The sequence below is a fragment of the Eucalyptus grandis genome, chromosome 2, assembly GCF_016545825.1.
Source record: "Eucalyptus grandis isolate ANBG69807.140 chromosome 2, ASM1654582v1, whole genome shotgun sequence".
NCBI classification, from domain to species: Eukaryota; Viridiplantae; Streptophyta; class Magnoliopsida; order Myrtales; family Myrtaceae; genus Eucalyptus; species Eucalyptus grandis.
Window position 1 is genome coordinate 841,559 of NC_052613.1, and position 20,623 is coordinate 862,181.

The 20,623-nt window shown below is 40.7% G+C and overlaps 1 protein-coding gene and 1 pseudogene across 1 annotated transcript; both read left to right on the top strand.

Annotated features, from left to right (window-relative positions):
* The first annotated feature begins 256 nt into the window (after positions 1–256).
* LOC104434229 lies at positions 257–9,353 on the top strand (annotated as a pseudogene).
* A 5,824-nt stretch (positions 9,354–15,177) lies between these two features.
* LOC104434230 (4-coumarate--CoA ligase-like 9) lies at positions 15,178–20,206 on the top strand. Its single transcript, XM_039305991.1, is given in 8 exon segments — positions 15,178–15,348; positions 15,351–16,288; positions 17,208–17,397; positions 17,978–18,123; positions 18,223–18,247; positions 18,250–18,289; positions 19,040–19,142; positions 19,745–20,206. Coding segments are annotated over 8 exon segments (1,698 nt in total). The 5' UTR covers positions 15,178–15,218; the 3' UTR covers positions 19,871–20,206.
* Positions 20,207–20,623: the final 417 nt, after the last annotated feature.

The window sequence follows — 20,623 nt, forward strand, 5'->3', positions numbered from 1 at the left end:
GACTAAGTGGCGGAGGGATACGCTCATCATCTCGGACAGATCCCTTCGTATTAGTTTTGCTTCTTCTATGTCTTGTTACCATCTAACTACAAGAAGCAACGGCAGCAGCAGGAGAGGACGACTTTACGTTTTTGTAACTGACAGACATCTCAACGCACGCCATCAGATTTTGGCTTCCAACCGTAATAACTGATGCATTCCCGCTCTCGCTTCTCTCTCCCTTCTCCTTCAGCTTCTGCTTCTGCTTACCATTTCCATGGCGGGCCCGACTAACCCCTCCAGCCACTCCACCGTCGACCCCAGCGGCGGTTACTGCTCCGCCATCGAGACCTTCCTCAGCCTCCGACCCCCAGCCCATCTCCCTCTCCCTCTCCCACTACGTCCTCTCTCTCCTCCCTCCTCCTCCTCCTCCTCCTCCTCCTCCTCGTTGATGCGTCTTCCAGCAACCGCCTCTCCTACTCCGACTTCCTCCGCCGCGTTCGCTCCCTCGCCCTCTCCCTCTGGTTCTCTTCTCCCTCTCCAAGGGCGACGTTGCCTTTATTCTCGCCCCTACCTCCTTGCATGTACTCGTTATTAACTTCTCCCTCCTCTCCATCGGCGTCATTGTCTCCCCAGCCTATCCTCTTGGCTCCCCCTCCGAGATCGCCCACCAGGTCCACCTCTACCGGCCAACCATTGCCTTCTCCACCTTGCAGATTGCTCCTAAGCTCCCTCTTGTTCCCTGCGGCACGGTCCTCATCGACTCCCCCGAGTTTCAGTCCATGCTGACTCAGTACAGCTCGAGCGGCGACGGTCCTGTGGCGGAGACAATGCCTCCGATCAGAGTCTCGCAGTCCGATTCGGCAGCTATCTTGTTCTCGTCGGGCACGTAGGGCAGAGTCAAAGGAGTCCTGCTAACTCACCACAATATGATTGTGTTGCTTGCGGGGCTTTATCAGACGCAGCCCCAGCGAGACGAGTCGGAGCCACACTCCATCTCCCTCGTGATGCTGCCTCGGTTCCGCGTGTTCGGGTTCTCGGTGCTGGTCAAAGTGTTCGCATTCGGGGAGACGGTGGTTCTGATGGAGAAGTTCGATTTCGTGGCCATGTTAAGGGCGATCGAGAAGTTCCGAGTGATGGACACGCCCGTGTCCCCGCCGCTGATTGTGGCGCTTGTGAAGTCGGAGATGGTGGGAAAGTACGATCTGAGCTCACTCCAGTCGCTCGGATGCGGCGACTCTCCGCTCGGGAAGGAGGTCGCCGACCGGTTCAGAGAGAAGTTCCCCCATGCAGAGATAAACCAGGTAAATTTTTAAGTAATATTTGCAAATACTTACTCTGTCATGACATTAGGTGGGTTCGAAATCATAAATGAGACGCTTTGGTCAATGCTTAATTGTTTATCCAGATAGATACTTGCGTTGTATTTTACTAAAATGATACTTGGTCGAATGCTAATCTTTATCAAACCTGCCGAAGCATGCATGATTGAACTATTAATGAATGTCCAATTTGAATTTGTACTCTCAAGATTCCTGGTTTTGAAATGTTTACAATGACCTAGTATTGGTGACCTCTCTTAATTCAAGCCAGTCAATATCTGCTGGCTGCATAGAATAAAAGTGTTATGGCAGATGCAGAAACTAAAATAAAATTGAAACTAAGAAGAATAAAAGAACACCAAATTTACATGGAAACCCTTGCGAAAAAAAAAAAAAAAAAAAAAACCACCAAGAGAGAAGAAGTAAAATCTACTATAGAAATCAAGGATTATAAAAGGTGGCTATGAAAAACTTAAACACTTTGTCTCAACTTCTTATATATTGGCAAGAATCAAATCCAAAGTAGGAAACCTCTTTTTAGGAAACCTTCTCCAACTAGGAGAACCAATTAATTATGAAACATATTTAAAATAGGAAACCTACCTGAATTAAGTAATTTTCTTTTTCAAGCTCAAACTTGAAATATATCTAACAATCTCCACATTGGCTTGACGTTTGAGTCAAGTTAAAATTGCTTAGCTTGAATTCTACATAAGCAACAAACAATCTTCTCCTACCATTAGAGTAAAACTCAGTTGCAACAAATATTAACCAAATCCAAGCAAATACTTGAATTTGACGATAGGCAAAAACTTCTTTAACGTATTAGCTAGATTGTTTTCTGTACCAATCTTCAAGACCTTAATATAGCCATCAACAAGAATGTCTAGAATAAAATGATATCACACATCATTGTACTTTGTCCTCTCATGATACATCTAATCTTTAGTAAGATATAAAGCAATCTAATTGCACAATGGACAACAGTCACACCATGATCCACACTAAGCTCTCTAAATAAGCCTTTTAACCATATGGCCTCTTTACCTACTTCTGCAATAGCTATATAGTCTGCTTCCGTAGTAGACAAAGCTACTATATGTTGTAAAGTAGCTTTTTAACTGATTGCACAACCTCTAATAGGAAAAATGTACCCAATCAAAGACCTCCTCTTATCAAGGTCATCCATATAATCAAAATCAACATATTTTGTTAAAATGTTACCAATTTTCCCAAACTCTAAACAAAAATTATAAGTGCCTTCCAAATATCTCAAAATCCACTTCACAACTTGCCAATAAACTTTTCCTAGGCATGAAAAATATCTACTTACCACACTAACAACATGTGAAATATTGGGTTAAGCACAAATCGTGGCATACTTAAGGCTACCAACTACACTAGAGTATGAAATATGTGACATATATTTTATATCCTAATCTGTTTGCAGACATAAATTAGCCGATAATCTAAAATAAGTAACAAGAAGAGTATTTACTAGTTTGACATCTTTCATGCCAAAACGATCTAACAACTTCTCAATGTAGCTTTTTTGGGAGAGATATAATTTTCCCCTTTTATGATCTTGCCAAATTTCCATGCCTAGGATTTTCTTTGTTGTACCTAAATCTTTCATCTCAAATTCAACAATTAATTGTGTCTTCAAATTCTATATATCAAATATCTTTTACGCAGATATACACAACTATCATATTTGCTCCTACAATAGCCAAGATGCACCATAAACGAATCAAACCTTTTATACCACTGTCTAGGCGATTGCTTCAGGGCATATATGTCTTTCAATAGACAAACATGATCTTCCTTACCTTCAAATTGAAAACCTTCTAATTGACCCATATGGATTTTCTCTTCAAGTTCACCATGTAAGAAAACTGTTTATACATCGATTTGCTCTAACTCTAAATCATGCATGACAACTAATGCAAGAAAAACCCGAATAGAGTTGTGTTTAATGATAGGTGAGAACACATCATTAAAATCAACTCATTCAATCTAACTATAGCCTTTAGCAACTAGACGAGCTTTGAACCCGATGTCTTCAACTTTATAAATACATTCCTTCCTTTTGAAAGCCCAATTATAGCCCACAATTTCTTTCCTATTGGTGGTTTGACAAGCTCCCAAGTTTGATTCCTTTCAAGAGATTCCATATCTTCATTCATAGCAACTAACCATTTTTGTTGAATCTTTTGAAGAAATTCTTTGTAAGTTCTAGGCTCATTATACTCTACTAACTCTAAAACTGAAAGAGTATAAGCAACAAAATCTAAGAATCCATATTTATGTGGAGGCTTTACTGTTCTTCTTGGTCAATCTTTGGCAATGGAATATTGTTCCTCTTTAGGTTCTTTAAACTCAATATTATTAGTAGACAGTTGAATTAGTTGCGACGAAATTACTCCAAGCTCTACTTTCTCTACAACACTTTCCGAATTTTCATCCCTAAAAATAGATGATTCTTTCTTAGGATGAAGCATAGCAAATTTATCAAAAGTAGCATCTTTGTTGATAATAATCTTAGATAAATTAGCACACAAAAGTCTATAACCTTTTAAACCAGAAGTATAACCACGAAAGATGCATTTTTTTTCGCTCTAGGCTATGATTTGCCTTCACTAACTGCATATACTGGATATCCAAATACTTGAAAATAAGAATAATTAATAGATTTACCTGACCTTACCTCCTAAGGTTTCTTGCACTCAATAAATGTGCAAGAAGAACAATCTATCAACCAAGTAGCTATATTGACTGCTTCTGTCCAAAACTCCTTGCATAAACCAACTTTAAACAATATGCACCTAGTCTTTTCTAATATGGTTTTATTCATGCATTCTGCAATATCATTTGGCTGTGGTGTATTCATTGTCGTATGATGTCTCATAATGCCTTCAACTTTGCAAAACTCATTAAACTCACCCCCACAAAATTCTAGCTCATTATTTGTTCTCAACTGCTTAATCTTTTTACCAGTTTGCTTCTCAATTAATATTTTCCATTGTTTAAACATAATGAAAACACTACCTTTTTGTTTTAGAAAATAAGCACAGACCTTTCTTGAAAAATCATCAATGAAAGTGAGTAAATACCTCAAACTAAGGCCTTTCAAAAGAACTTTCATAGGCCCCCAAAGATCAAAGTGAATATAATCCAAAGTGCCCTTCGTTGTGTAAATTCTTGTCTTGAAACTAATCCTTTTTTCTGTTTTTCAAAGACATAATGCTCATAGACATCTAATTTTCCAATCTTCTGATCACACGGAAGACCTCTCTTACGTGGCTCCTCCATCCCTCAAATACTCATATGCCATAATTTAGTATTGTCTGATTCTATCATCGGATGAGATTGTAGCTGAATCATTAACTGTAGCACCTTGCAATTGATATAAAGTGTCAATTTTCAGCCATTTCATTGATAGAAGTGAACCTCTCAAAATCTTCATAGATCCACCTTCAGCTGTAAACTTATAGCCATTAATATCAAGTGTCCCCAAAGAGATGAGGCTTTTCTTCAAATCTTGAACATGTCTGACATTATCCAAAGTCCTGGTGATGCCGCCATACATCTTAATGTTGACAATCCCAATCCCAATCCCAATTATTTTGCATTTAGCATTGTTTCCCATTAGAATAACTCCACTGTTAAATTCTTTATACGTGGAGAACCAGTCACGATTATGGCACATGTGGTACAAGCAATCTAAATCAAGAATCCAGCTATCACTAAATTTGTCTTTATCATTTACAACCAATAACCAATCTTCATTTTCTTTTTCAGCAACACCAGCTTGAGTGGGGTTTTCATTTCCATGATTCTGCCTGATCTGGTAATTCTGACTATTTTGCCGATTTGTGTTCTCTTGATTTTACTAATTCATGTTATTTTTTCTTTGTTATTTTGCCTTCAGTTTCAGATAATATATCTTGATATGCCCCTTAAGCTTACAAAAGTTGCAAATCAAATCCTTATGCTTTGATTTTGATCTGGATCTGCCACCATTACTTCTTTCAATAGACCTTCCTCTAGCAACTAAACCAGCCTCATGATCATTACTACCTTCAAAAGTCAATCATGTATCTAGTTTATGCTTATTTAGAAGACTAGTCTTGACATCTTCAACATCAATATTTTCTCTACTAATAATCATGGTTTCTCTAAAATTTCTATAAGAGGAAGGTAGTGAAACTAATAATAAGAGAGTCCAATCCTCATCTTCAACCTTAACAACAATACTTCTTAATTTATAGATAGTAGCATTGTATTTAGAAATATGAGATTTGAGAGAAGCACCTTCAGCCATACAGAGAGTGAAGACTCGTTGCTAAAGCTTCAACGGATTGGTGAGGGATTTTATAAAATAAATATAAAAAAAACTCTCCAATTTATTCCATAAACCTATAACTGTTTTCTAATTTATTACCTCCTACAGAACTTCATTTGTAGACACAACTATATAGCAAACGAAGCTCTTCATCAAATTCTTCCAATGTTTCATTTGACATGCTTTCTAGTTTCTTCCCTTTCGCAAACAGATTTTTCTTCAACCCTACTACATAAGAATAGCCAACATACGAACTTGCCATAGGTTGAAATTGTTGTTCCCATCAAACTTCTCAATATCAAATGTCATTGTTGAACTTGAAGCCATAACTAGAATATTGAAGGAAAAAAAAAAAACCTGAGGCTTTGATACCAAATTGTTATGGCAAATATGGAAACTAAATTGAAATTGAAACTAAGAAGAATAAAATAACACTAGGTTTACGTGGAAACCCTTGTGGGAACCATAGGAAGAGGAGAAGCAAAATCTACTATAAAAATCAAGGATTACAAAAGGTGGCTCTGAAAAACTTAGACTCTTTTTGTCTCAACTTTTTATATACAAGTAAGAATCAAATCCAAAGTAGGAAATCTCTTTTTAGGAAACCTTCTCCAACTTGGAAAACCATTCAATTAGGAAGCCTATTCAAAATAGAAAACCAACTTGAATAAGGAAACTTTTCTTTTCAGGCTCAAACTTGAGACACATCTAACAAAAATGGCATTTTACGTGTGATCAAATGAGAAGAAGAATCTCCCATAATTGTCAACTTCAACTCTTTTCGGAGACAATCCAAGCCAGCATGACCGCCTTCCTCTTGCACTATGGTCCTAAGAGGAGCATAGCAGCAGGTGGTGCATTGTTAGATCCTAAGTCCCATGGCATGTAACAAAGTTCAACGCTCAATGTTTGTGTAGCTGTCTAACTATGTTAGGGTGTTCGGTTGCTTCCTTTGGAACTTAAGCCCTCGTTACCGAGTTTGGATCATTGTAGATATAACGAGGGTGTTCTTCAATTGTTTTGTTTGTTTTTTTTTTTTTTTGGTACCCAAGGAACCCGTACAGCTGGTAGCCGGTGGGTAAACCCTGGAGCGACGCTAGCGGAGGACCCACCACCCCGACGTCGCGCTTAAGATCCCGTGCGGCCAGCGGGATTCGACCCCCTCCACTTTCGTTAGTTTCATAGGAGAGCCTTATCCAACTGGGCCACCGTAGGCGGTGGTGGGTCTTCTTCAATTGTTAAAATTTGAAGTATTGATTAAAAGTAATAAATTGTATTGATTGAACTATGTGGGTTAAAATGATTACTTTGAGCAATAACTAATTTATCAAGCTCTAACTTCTACCCGTCCATCCTGTACTTTCTCGACTACTATGCCAATGGCTTCCTGCCCCTACTAATTTGGGGAAGTATCAAACTTGTGTTTCAGCTCTGCTTATGTCTATAATATCAAATTGTTCTTCTGATCTGTAGTTTTTTATGAGAAAACTATGATGCTACTAACACTACCTCAGATTTCTAAGGGTCAAATACTCTCATTGTATAACCGGGATATGGTCTGACAGAGACTTGTGGAGTGGCAACTAGGACATTGCGGCCTAAAGAGGCAAACCACCATGGTTCTTTCGGTCGCATACCTTAAAATATGGAAGCAAAGATTGTTGATCCTTGCACTGGGGATGCCCTACCTCCTGGTCAGAGAGGAGAGCTACGGTTGCGAGGCCCAACAATCATAAAATGTAAGGGTCGGCCATAACTAGGGCTTTATTCAACTGTGTGGAAATAACACATTTCTTTGCTTTTTGTTTTGACAACTGAAAGTTACACATTAGTTTATCGTGCTTCTTCCCAAGCATCAAATGACTGTCTCGTGTTCTGGTTGGTGTTACTTGATTTACTGTAGACTGCACGACTCCATATACAATTTGCTTACAATTATTCATTGTCGCTTCTTTGGGCACATCTTCCTTTAACAGTTTATTTCTCCGTACCTTGTATTTCAGCTCTCCATCGCGACCGCCAAGGTTTGCACCTTTTTCTCATTGTGGATCCAAAATCCGAGGATTAGTAAATTATATCAGCCAATACTGGCCCAAGTTGCTGTTTCATGATGGAAACCATAGAACATGAATCTATGTTGGCCAGAATTTTGGTCGCCCTTGTCAACAGGAAGTTCAAATTGCTAGCTTGAAAGGTAGCTGCATTAGATATGGTGCGTTGCAGATAATAAATGCTAGCAAATTTTATTACTTCCTTCTAAGTATCTTTTATCATTCACAATTAAAAAAATTGATTCCATTAATCCATTGAATAAAAACTCTCTGCAATCCCCACATTAGAATGGTGCTAAAACTAGGTGAATTGCAGGTTATGTAGGGGATGAGAAGGGAACTGTCGAAACAATTAACTTGGATGGTTGGTTGAGGACTGGTGACCCTTGTGACATTGACTCCAAGGGGTTCTTGTTCACCGTGGACAAACTGAAGGAGTTGATTAAACACAAGGCATATCAAGTGACTAGTTCAAAATGGCCTTTTTCCCCAGAGCTTTTTCGCTTGTCGGTTGCCTTTTCTTATCAAGTGGTGACAGATCATCGTATGCATCTTTTAGGTTGCTCCTGCTGAATTAGAACATCTTCTTCACTCCAACCCTGATGTTGTGGATGCTGCTGTGATTCCGTATGCATCTTCACTTCCTTGAGTCTTTTCATATCACTGAAATCACATACTTCAGAAGTCAGAACTCATGTTCCTTTTAGTTTTAATATTCGGTATGATTTGTATGAATCACTCAAATTACATTTTGTAGAAGTCAGAACTCATATGTTCTTTTTAGTTATAATAATTGGTATGATTCACATGAATTGCAGGCTCCTATCTCAAACATTTCACACACTGTTAAATTTGCATCTGTTAGTAGGATGTGCTCTGCATTTTTCTGGAGACTACCACTCATTGGGGATGTTACATCAATTTACATAATGGCATTTTAGTCAAATTTATGTTATAAAACGATTTCATCAAAATTTCTTGGACTGTTTGTCTTCTAACCATCTCTTAACTCACAATAGTCATCTGCTTATGTTGATCCACTTTTTTCTGTCCACTGTGATTATACGGAGGCAGTTATCCTGATGAAGAAGTGGGGCAGATTCCCATGGCTTTTGTGGTTAGAAAACCTGTATTTTTGGAATCCACTCAGTGAGTGTGCTTGTGTCTCCCATATAGAATGGAGATGATTGTTGCTAAATAAAAATGTCAAGGGTGCCTGTATGCTTTAAGGCGCTGCACTTATCTGCTTTTATCTGCATGGAGTTGTGCTATCTTATGCTATGTGCTGCAAAAGAATTACAACATGGGCCCTGGGGTCCGTTTCCTGCTACATAACATGGGAGGAAGCAGATCACATTTGATGCTGTTCATTTTGAGGGACATGTTTCTCGGACTCTGAGTATTGCCTCGGAATTTTTCAGGAATATGTACACAGGAATATAGGATTACCTTAGAATTTTTATCACAATTCTAGATTAAAGTTGACAATATATCTAGTGCTTCCAAATTATTAATTTAAGTATTGCTGCAGGTTGCTCCATACAAGAAGATAAGGCGAATAGCTTTCATCAGTAGAATCCAAAATCTCCAGCAGGGAAGATCTTGAGGAGAGAACTTGTCAATCTTGCCACATCGGTCAGATCAGCTAAACTGTAGACAGCATGCTCAGAAGAGGAAATTAGACTTCCTGGTGCATGTTGTCTTAAGTTATTTTGACACTTTTTGGGGCATCCATCTAATCTGGAAGACCACCAGGGCATTACTAGTGAGTAGCTAATCCATCGTAATTTGATTCCTACAAAAGCTGCTCCTTGGAGCGAAAGAGGACTAAAATGGCATAATAATTTGAGGGCCTTATTTCTGTCCTCTGGCTTTCACTAGCAATCTCCATTGCAATAATAGGAGTCCCCCCTATAAAACTGAAAGCAGTAGCATTTCTTGTATCGATTCCTTGTAAGTAACTATTGGGAAGAAATACCACGGCCTGCTTCATACATGATTCCCTAGCTACATGCGTACAAAAGCCCAAATCACCTGCCGGACTTGGGGAAGTGTAGTAAGAATGTCGCATGCTCTTCCGTTTCATCTCTCACATGTTCCTGGAATCGGTAACTATGGATGATTCCCGTTCAATTTGCCTATTTTAAGCGTTCTTAGACCATGTATACTCTGACACGTTTCAAGTGTATATTGTCAGCATGAATAGTTTAGATGCAATTGATTGATTCAGTTGCAGTTGTCATGATTCGTGATTCTTTTGTACTCGTATACTCTTGTAAATGGAGCTTGGATTATTGAGTGAAAATTAAGTGATGCGGAGGGGATGAATATAATTGGTCCGTGAGAATGGCATCGGGATGATTGGTGCTAGAAATTCTAGGATAAAACAAATATATCTCTACAGAATTATGAAGGCGAGTTTGGCATAATGTTCACAAACTGATAGGGAGTTGATACCGCTAACCTGATGAGGCCGCTTACCTAATGAGGCCATGGTAGGCCAAAACTAGTTATTGTGCCCAAAGTGATTTACTGTTTTGCTTAATGAACTAGACGTTCGGGTTAAGTTAGATGTGATACAATCCAATATAAGGAAACTATTCGCTATATTGTTTTCTTGAACAAAAATAGAAAAAACACTAGCGTGGTGTTATCCGCTCATCAGGCACTACACGGGCTATTCCGTAGCCAAGGAATTGTCGACCCATGATATAGTCCCGTTGAAACCCATCAACCACTTCCAAAATGGCCCAATAGGAAATGCTTATGCTGTGTGGAATGACTTCACATGGAGACTATATCTTCTAGAAGATTCCACCCGTCAAGTACAATAATAATTCCTTAGGTAGCAAATTGAGAAATAGGAACAAAGAATCATAATGGTCGGAAAGCCGTTCATGAATCTGAACCAGAATGATGCAAAAGATGCTGACCGCAGACATCTCGGAATCTACTGCATCTCGTACGTGTTTTACCTTGTTCTTTCGCCTCTGCCCCCCACAAAGAAATTGCCAATTTCGTGGTACGACAGCCTTTCTCTTACTATGGGCGGTTAACACTCGTCCTCCACCCCTTGTTGCCACAACCTATGGGTGTATCAAAATCCCTCAACGCTAAATCTCTTTGTAATAAGACAAATGATCCGTGTAATGAGCTTTATCTCAGCACACGAAACCAACACCAAGATTAACATGATGTAGAGATACTTATTATAAGATAGGAATCTGGAATCCAAAGTCATTAGTAACTTGACTTGGTTGGATCAAGGTGGCTCAGCCGGCTTCAGTTCGATTGCCGCCTCCAGGCTCTCTAGAAATTTAGAATACCTATACAACCTTCGGCCTCCCAAGAACGTGTGAAAACAGACTTGGTTGGCGAGCCCGAACTTCGAATCTGGTCATGTTTACATTGCCCATGTTCATCCCCATTGAAGGAACTGTCGACACTATTCTTTTCTAAATCATGTATTACGCATTCCCATCCATTCTCAGCGTGATATAATGCGGTTGTTGGGTTGGATTGGTAGTCTTCAGTAACGACGGAGGCATGTGAATGCACTTCGAACCAAAAAAAGAAAAAAGGGGTTTCGGTGGCGGACCAAGGCAGTCAAACCGCTCGTGCGTCGACTAAAGTAAGTTTAGTTGACTTTTGGCAGAGGGACAGCTTTCTTTCGATGCCCTTTTTTGATTCCAAAAGTTGGGTCCGCGGGCCGCGACAGATTCCACGTCATCAGAAAGCGCGAAGGCGCAAATTGCGTTTACTTTATAAAGCCACTTTTCAAAAGCAAATCGACTAAAATTACGTCCAGTTTGTCGACATCGTATGTGCCGACTTTAGGCATCTTTTAGCCGTAGCCATGGTTCTCTTTTGCACAAGCGGGCCTAAACAAATTGAGGCTTGTCGACCACCATTTCTTCCGCAAGGTACTTATATGTATTTGTCTTGATCGGATTCACCTTTCGGTACATGATTTTCTATTGAAAGTCACATTTGGTTTGAAATCTTTGCACGGCTTCTTATCTTTTTCTTTGGGTAACTATTCATTGCCAATTGAAACAAGTCAGCAAAATCTCGATTTCCAAATCTTTTACTCAATTTGAATTTTATTAAGTAGAAAGCCAAATTTAGAATTTCTTTCTCTAAGAGTAAAGTGAGGCATTTATTTCTAACTCTCTTATATTAAGCAATGAATTGACCGATTAATAGAGTCTTGCAAGATCAGCAACCGATACATCAAGCATCGTTTTATAGAATTAAGAATGGAATTATCTTTCCATCTATACCCAATTACATCTGAATTATGGAATAAACTAGTGTACAATATAAATGCAATTTTTGACAAATACTGAGGAAATAGCCTAAGTTTTAAAAATTAATTTGTTTCTCCTTCACTGCATTGGGCTATGATTCGACCAACGTGTTCAACAGTCAACCGATCATCTTCACCAGTGAAGATTGAAGATGGCACAGTCAGGAGTTTTAAAGCCTCTAGGAAAAGGCTGGGCGTCAACCCACTCAGGATAAGAGTTTCCTGCAGGCAGGTCTATCTACTCCTCTATCTAATCCTAATTATTGCCAAACTCCTTCGGCTTACGTTCAAACCCTAGGCAATGCTAGGCAATGCTGGTCTAGCCGAATTATCCTTACTACCAAAAATCGGCACATTAGGCCTACAAGGATGTTTGCCACCTTATGCGGCATTACTGCACCGGCCAGCCTTACACGTTGAATGTTTGGCATTGGTCCATTCGGTGGACCATCTTGACTGTCTAATTATTAGCTCTGTTTTGGTTGTTCGGACCAGCAGTATTTTTGCATTATTTGCATTAACTAGGCCAGCCACGTTTAAGTCATTACTATTATTCTGTACTGGATTAGAATCGGGCCTTTCGAAAAATTCTTGCAGGGGTGAAAAGTTCTGCCCTACATTATTATTACTATCCAACTGGCCAGATGAAGCAGGAACTTAGCCATACACCATTGGATTCCCTTAAGAGTGGAAGTGGCTGGTCAGACGATCCTGGTCTCGCCATGGTATCGTTGACTGCAGTAAGGACCATAGGCTTGAAAGGTGCCTTACTATATTGGGGACCATCTCGTTTTTGCTGATCTTCAAGAAACCTCGCATAGTCGACCCCATGTTAGGGTTTTGTTCCACTTCCCTCATTCGGCCGATTCTCAAGTGATTAAAGGTTCAAAGTGCACAGCCCTCTCGTTATCGCTTGGATTGTTGCCGACAGCATTGCAAGTTTCCTGTTGCATTCTGGCTCTTGCCATGATAATATTCTCAAATCAATCAAAAGTGTCTTATTAGACATGTCAAAAAAATGTTTCACCTCAGTTGATCTTGCAATTTTTTTCTTACTTTTTTTTTTTTTGTTTGGGAAAATAGTTTCAACTAATCTTGGACATGAAAGTAAATAGCCAAAAATTTAAGTGTATGAATACTGGGAACGATTGTTTTTTAATGAAGATAATAAATGGAAGACAAAGGATCACAAAAAAAGTAAAGAACAATCAATATTCTATGCTTTTTAGTGAACCCTTACAAAGAGCACAATGTGGCTTTATATAGCCTACAATAGACAATACTTACAAACAATTACTAAGGAGCACATGCCATTCACAACCCCTATTATATATCAACATTTATCCACAAGAAGTTTCAATTCCCAAAATTATCAACTCCACTAATTGACCATTACATCTTCATGTTGACATGCAAGTGGATCTTCATTTTACTCACTGATCATTCTACTCCAACACTTGGTCGCAGTCCGTCAATGCTCACTATCGATAACTCTGTCAATGGTTTCATCAATCAACTCTTGGGGCTTTTTGGTGACTGAACACTATCCGTCAGCCAAAATAGTTTGACTATGTTTTTTTGTGGTGTTAACGTTGCCATATCTGGTACATGATTTACCTTGTTCTTTCGTCTCCACAAGAACCCATGCAAGAAAAAACACCAATTTCATGGTAGGCCAACCTTTCCCTGACGATTCATGGCTAAAAATCCTCCGACACTGTTGTTGCCAAACTTTCATGATGTATCTAGAATTCCTTGACGTTAAATTTCTCTATAGCGACACATATGGCCCGTCATATGGGCTATCCGCACCGAGATTAACAAAATGTAGGGATATTCCTCATATACGATTCGAGTCATCAAGCATTCACACGACCCCCTTCCCTAGCCGCAAACTAACTAATCCTCCACGACATGTTCCCATCTAGCTTGCCTCTTTGTCCTTTTCTCATTGGAAATTCACGTGAAGGTGCGCCGACGCTCTCCATCGGTCCGAGTGCCTCATCAAACCACTTAAACAAAAACGAAATTGATTTCTTACTTTAATGAGTTCACTAATATGATATATTCTAAGTCTAAGTGATTTTCATTAATGATCCTTGAATTTCGGGTCATTTTGCTATGTCGTTTTTGGACGTTTAATTTGTTCACTGTGATTCTTAAACTTTAACCCAATATAAGTTTTGGACGTTTAATTTGTTCATTGCGATTATGAACTTTAATTTAATTTATAATACCATTCTTGAATTTTTAATTTGTTCACTGTGATCCTTGAACTTGAATTAATGAAATGATAATTTAAGTATTTTTATATGATTTAAGAACTAGATTGTATATTTGCTAAAAGTTTAGGGACCACCACATTTAATAAATTAAAGTTCAAATACCATATTCACCAAACTAAAGTATAAATTTTTTCCTTTTTGGATAGAAAGGACAAAGGCACTTCTTTTTGACATTAAATTTGAATAGTATAAATGCTTGGAGCTTGAATTGGTTCTTCCAAGCATTTATTGAAAAGGGCTTTCAATTGGAGCCATTCATTCCAGGTACATAGAAATAGGATTTTTTTTCCTTATTTCTCAGTTCGAAACGGGACCCAATCTATATCCGTACTCTTAGCCAAATCTATCTATCCTTACAAGTAGGGGAGGGCTAGGGCGAGAGCGACTCTCCTTCTTTAAAGCCAATTAAGGATCCTTTGACCTCTAAAAAAGAACCAGCAAGCATGGACTGAATCAATCTCAAATTACGAGATTTTGATATTTCTTTTCTTTTCCGAGGAAGATATCAACAGTAGGGAAAATGGGATTCAAGATAATTTGAGAATAGAAATTCTGGTTGTGCCCAGAGAAATCTGTACTCTCAAAACAATTAAAAAGCTCTCTTTTCAACGACTAATCTTACGGATAAGAGACTGCAAGTTCAGTCAATGTTTAAGAACACTTTCTGTCGTTTTCATATTCATCGACGACCGCAGTAATTTTTTTTTTTTTTGAATTTTGTAATATAAACTCATCGTTAATTTATTACCGCTGAAAATCCGGGAAAAGTTAGCGGCGGGAGAGAGAGAGGAGGAGGACGTCATGCTATATGTCAACATGTAAACAAACACGGTTCGGCTTCGATTCACGTCCTCCTTAAATTCAGATTCTGGCCTTTTGTCCGACAGCCACATAACATAAGAGAACCTTCCGACAAAACCAATCGCCATGGCCGAGCCGACCAGCGCCTCCGCCGGCTCCTCCTCCTCCTCCGTCGCCTCCGCCGTCGACCCCGACAGCGGCTACTGCTCCGCCACCCGGACCTTCCACAGCCTCCGCCCTCCCGTCCCCCTCCCCCCGCCTCCCTCCCCCTCTCCGTCGCCCACTACGCCGCCTCCCTCCTCCCCGCCTCCGCCTCCGCCTCCGCCTCCGGCACCGCCTTCCTCGTCCACGCCTCCTCCGGCCACCGCCTCACCTACCCGGACTTCTTCCGCCGCGTCCGCTCCCTCGCCCTCTCCCTCCGGTCCCGCCTCTCCCTGTCCAAGGGCGACGTCGCGTTCCTCCTCGCCCCTCCCTCCTCCCACGTCCCCGTTATCTACTTCGCCCTCCTCTCCATCGGCGTCGTCGTCTGCCCCGCCAACCCGCTCGGCTCCCCCTCCGAGATCGCCCACCAGGTCCGCCTCTCCCGCCCCGCCGTCGCCTTCTCCACCTCCCAGTTCGCTCCCAAGCTCCCCGCGTTCCCGCGCGGCACCGTCCTCGTCGACTCCCCGGAGTTCGACTCCATGCTGACCCGGCACGCCTCGGGGGCGGCCGAGGCGTTGCCGCCGAGCCGGGTCGAGCAGTCCGACCCGGCGGCCATCCTGTTCTCGTCGGGCACGACGGGCAAGGTCAAAGGAGTGCTGCTGAGCCACCGCAACCTGATCGCGCTGCTCGCGGGGCTCTACCACCTGCGGGAGGAGCAGGACGAGTCGGAGCAGCAGCCGCACCCCGTGTCCCTCTTCACGCTGCCCCTGTTCCACGTGTTCGGGTTCTTCATGCTGGTCCGGGCGTTCGCGTTCGGGGAGACGGCGGTCCTGATGGAGAGGTTCGACTTCGTGGGGATGCTGAGCGCGATCGAGAAGTACCGGGTGACGTACATGCCGGTGTCCCCGCCGCTGATCGTGGCGTTCGTGAAGTCGGAGATCGCGGGGAAGTACGACCTGAGCTCGCTCCAGGTGCTCGGGTGCGGCGGCGCCCCGCTCGGGAAGGAGGTCGCCGACCGGTTCAAGGAGAAGTTCCCGCACGTGGAGATCGTCCAGGTTAGTTTATCATTCATCATTGTCATTCATGTGACCCCCACATGACATTCGGTGGCGGTGGTGGGTAGGGGTCAAATTCAAGAATTGAGACGCTTTTGAGACGCTTTTTATCAAATGCGCGATAGTTTATCCTCACCGATAGTGTGACATTGTTGACCTCGAAATGATGGGCTTCTAGAGCCCGTTGACGAGTTTAGGGAAGACCCCATCTTCTACTAACCTTCTGACTTTTCTGATAATATAATACCTTGGGGGAGTGCGAATCTGCAACAAAACCCGTAGACGGGTGTGCGATTAAACTATTGTTTAATGTTCAATTTGAATGCGAACTCTAATGGTTCTGATATCTGTGGGCTGAATAGTATGAAATGGCATCTTACATGTGTTCAATTGAGAAGAAGAGGTCATCCCATAATTTTCAGCTTTGAATACTCTCTTTTGGAGACAATGGAGGAGTAGGCATAGCAGCAAGTGGTGCATTATTGGATTTCAAGTCCGATGGAGTGCAATTGAGTTCGACATGCGAAATTTGTATAACTGTCTAACCAAGTTGTTGAGTTTGGTTGCTTCCTTTAGAACTTAAGCCCCCAGGATCGGATTTGGATCATTGTAGATATAGCCGGGGTGTTCTTCAACTTATTTGTTAATAACTCGAACGATATGCTGAAAGTAACACAATGCGTTGATTGGACTGTGTGGGTTCAAATGATTCCTTCATGTAATATCTAGTTTATTAAGCTCTAACTTCTACTTGTCTACCAAACTGGGAAACTATCGAAGTTCTGTTTCTGCTCTGCTTACATTTGAGATGTCAAATTGTTCTTCTGATTATTAGGTTCATAATGTGTGAAAACTACGATGCTCTTAATAATTCTTCAGATATCTGACTCAAAGGGTCAAACTTCTCATTGTATAATAGGGATATGGCCTGACAGAGACTTGTGGAGGGGCAACTAGGACATTGGGGCCCGATGAGGCAAGCCACCATGGTTCTGTCGGTCGCATTGCTGAAAATATGGAAGCAAAGATAGTTGATCCTACCACTGGGGATCCCCTGCCTCCTGGTCAGAGAGGAGAGCTATGGCTACGAGGCCCAACTATCATGAAAGGTAAGGATTGGCCATAATTAGGAGCTTTATTAAACTGTGTGGAAATAACACCTTCCATCAGTTTATCGTGCATCTTGCCTAGTATCAAATGATTGGCTCTTTTTCTGTGTGGGATGTTACTTGATCTGCTGTTGATCACAGGACTCTGTATACATTACAGTTTTTCACTGTTGCTTCTCTGGACACATTTTCCTTTAACAGTATATTTCCCAGTATCGAGCATTGCACCTCTTCATTTTGCACCTTTTTGTCATTGTGGATCGAAATTCCGAGGTTTAGTAATCATGACAGCCAATACTGGGCCGATTGGTTGATGCATGATCAAAACGGTATAAAATGAATCTATGTTGACCAGACTCTAGGTTCCCTTGTGAACAGGAAGTTCAAATTGCTTGCTTGAAAGGTAGCTGCATTAGACATGGTGCTATGCAAATAATGATTGCTAGCAAGTACTATTACTGCCTTTCCATTATTGTTTATTATTTATCATTAATAAATTGAGCTCATTAATCCATTGAATAGAAAGTATGTGAAGTCCCCACATTAGAATGGCACTAAAAGTGGGTGACTGGAGCTGCAGGTTATGTAGGGGATGACAAGGCAACTGCCGAGACAATTGACTCGGATGGTTGGTTGAGGACTGGTGACCTTTGTTATATTGACTCCAAGGGGTTCTTGTTCATTGTGGACAGACTGAAGGAGTTGATTAAATACAAGGGATATCAGGTGACTAATTTGATATGGCATTTTCCCTGGATGGGTTTTGACTTGTCTGTGTTGTCTTTTCTCATGAACCAGTGATAAATTATCGCATGCATCTTTCAGGTTCCTCCTGCTGAGTTGGAACATCTTTTCACTCCAAACCTGATATTGCGGATGCTGCTGTGATTCCGTATGCATCTTCACTTCCTTAATCCTCTTCTTATCGCTCAAATTACATTTTGCAGGAGTAACAACTCATTAGACCTCATAGACTCTTAACCCATATGGATGTTAGATGGATCATAAGTGGGTTAGTTATATTCAGTAAATGGATCATAAATGGGTTCAAACACAATATGGGTGTTAAATGGGTTTATAACTTACTTAAACCCAACCAACCTTCTCTCCTCATAAATAGGTTACTCGATCTCATGCTCACTCAGCCACAATTTCACCTCACTTGGGTATGAGTTTTCGTAGATTGGGTTAAATATAGAAGTGTTTTAGTGATATGGGTTGGATTGGCAAGTATGGGTCACTAGATTTTGCATTGCATGAAGATAAGTCAAAATGGGTTAAATGGGTCTATTTGGGTTGGACCAGTTTCAACCCCACCCATTTGATGGGTCTAGAACTCATATATCCTTTTGGTTTTTAAATCCTTGGTATGATTCATATTAATCACCGGCTTTGCTTCTATCTCAAACTTTTCCCACACTCTTAAAAAATTTTGCATCTCTTAGTAGGATGTGCTCTGCATTTTCAAGAGACTATTGCTGATTGAGGATGATACATCAGTTAGATATGGACATCAGTTATAAAACAAGTTTATGAGAATTTCCTAGACTGTTTGTCTTCTCGCCTTCTCTTAACTGTACAGTAGTGATATGTTGCTTTTGTTGATCCACTTTTTCTGTGTCTTCTGATTTTGTGGAAGCAGTTATCCTGATGAAGAAGCAGGACAGATTCCCATGGCTTTTGTGGTTAGAAAACCTGGAAGCAACATTACTGAATCTCAGGTTATGGACTTCATTGCTAAACAGGTAATTTTTAGAATCCTCAGTCTGTGTACTTTTCTCTCCCATAAAGCAGGGAGATGATTGTTTCTTAACATATAGCATGGGTGCCTTTGGTCTCTGGGATGCTGTATGTATCTGCATTAATTTGCAACGAGTTGCTGCTATCTTATGCTCTGTGCTGCCAAAAAATCGCAAGTTGCTTTTCTGGGGTCTGTTTCCTGCCACATAACATGATAGGAAGCAGATTCCACTTGATGCTCTTTATCACAATGGAGATGGTAAAATAAGAAAAGTAACAGGCCATGGAGTAGCGTATGTTGCTCTCATACCTTGTGGGTTTGAGTGGACTGAAAGCAAACACCGGACCTTCCACTCATTCCATCTCAATCATTGAAGTTTATCTATTCATAATCTGTGCACACTGTGGATAAGTATGTGCTAGCATACCTTATGGGTCATCTAAACATGGTACTGCTTTTTGTTCAAATGTTTTGACTCTTGGAACCATAGTTTCGAGAGTTTTTAGGAATTTATACTCTGGGATATAGGATTTTAGCCACAATTTATGAATTAGAATTGACAGCATGTTTGGTGGATCCAAATTACTAGTTTGAGTGTTGCTGCAGGTTGCTCCATACAAGAAGATACGGCGAGTAGCTTTCATCAGTAGCATCCCAAAATCTCCAGCAGGGAAGATCTTGAGGAGAGAACTTGTCAATCTGGCCATGTCTGTCAGATCAGCTAAACTCTAGACAGTATGCTCAGAAGAGGAAATGAGGCTTCTTGACGTGTTGTGTTTTTGAGGCATCTATCTAAATCTGGGAGGCCATCAAGGCATCACCAGCGAGTAGTAATCCATTTTAATTTGTTCAAACAAAAGCTAATCAAAAAGAGCTCTTCCTTGAAGTGAAAGAGGACTAAACTGACACCATTTCAAAAGCCTCGTTTCTGTTGTCTGGGTTTTCTTTAGCAACCCATGTTGTAACGTTAGGAATCCCCCTTCGTAGAACTGCAACAGAAGCATTTCCTGTATTCATTCTTTGTGACTAAATGTCAGTAAGAATTACAACGGCCTACTTCATACGTGATTCACTTCTCATTCCATTGCATCAGTCTAATTATGGGAGCATAATGTTGAGCTAATTACGCTACTCATGCAAACCATCAAACCAATCGCTATATGTTAAAGTGATTCTGTTTGGCTTCTGAACAAGCAAGATATGATGAATTAGCACTCTTCAAATAGTTTGTAAATGCGTTCATTATTTGATAATAGACATGGAAGACATGACATGCTAGAATATCACCTAACCTAAATCAATGTCCTGTGGCAGATGGTTTTTAGATAGTCCTGCTCAGTTGGTTTCGAAACAAGTGTGTGGACATGTCAAATGAAGACTGAAAACTGGAAAATCCACAGAAGGTAGAAGAAAGTACGTACTCTACGATGTTAGAAAAGACTAACCATTTCACGAGATGCTCGCGATTCTTTGACTAATGTGAAT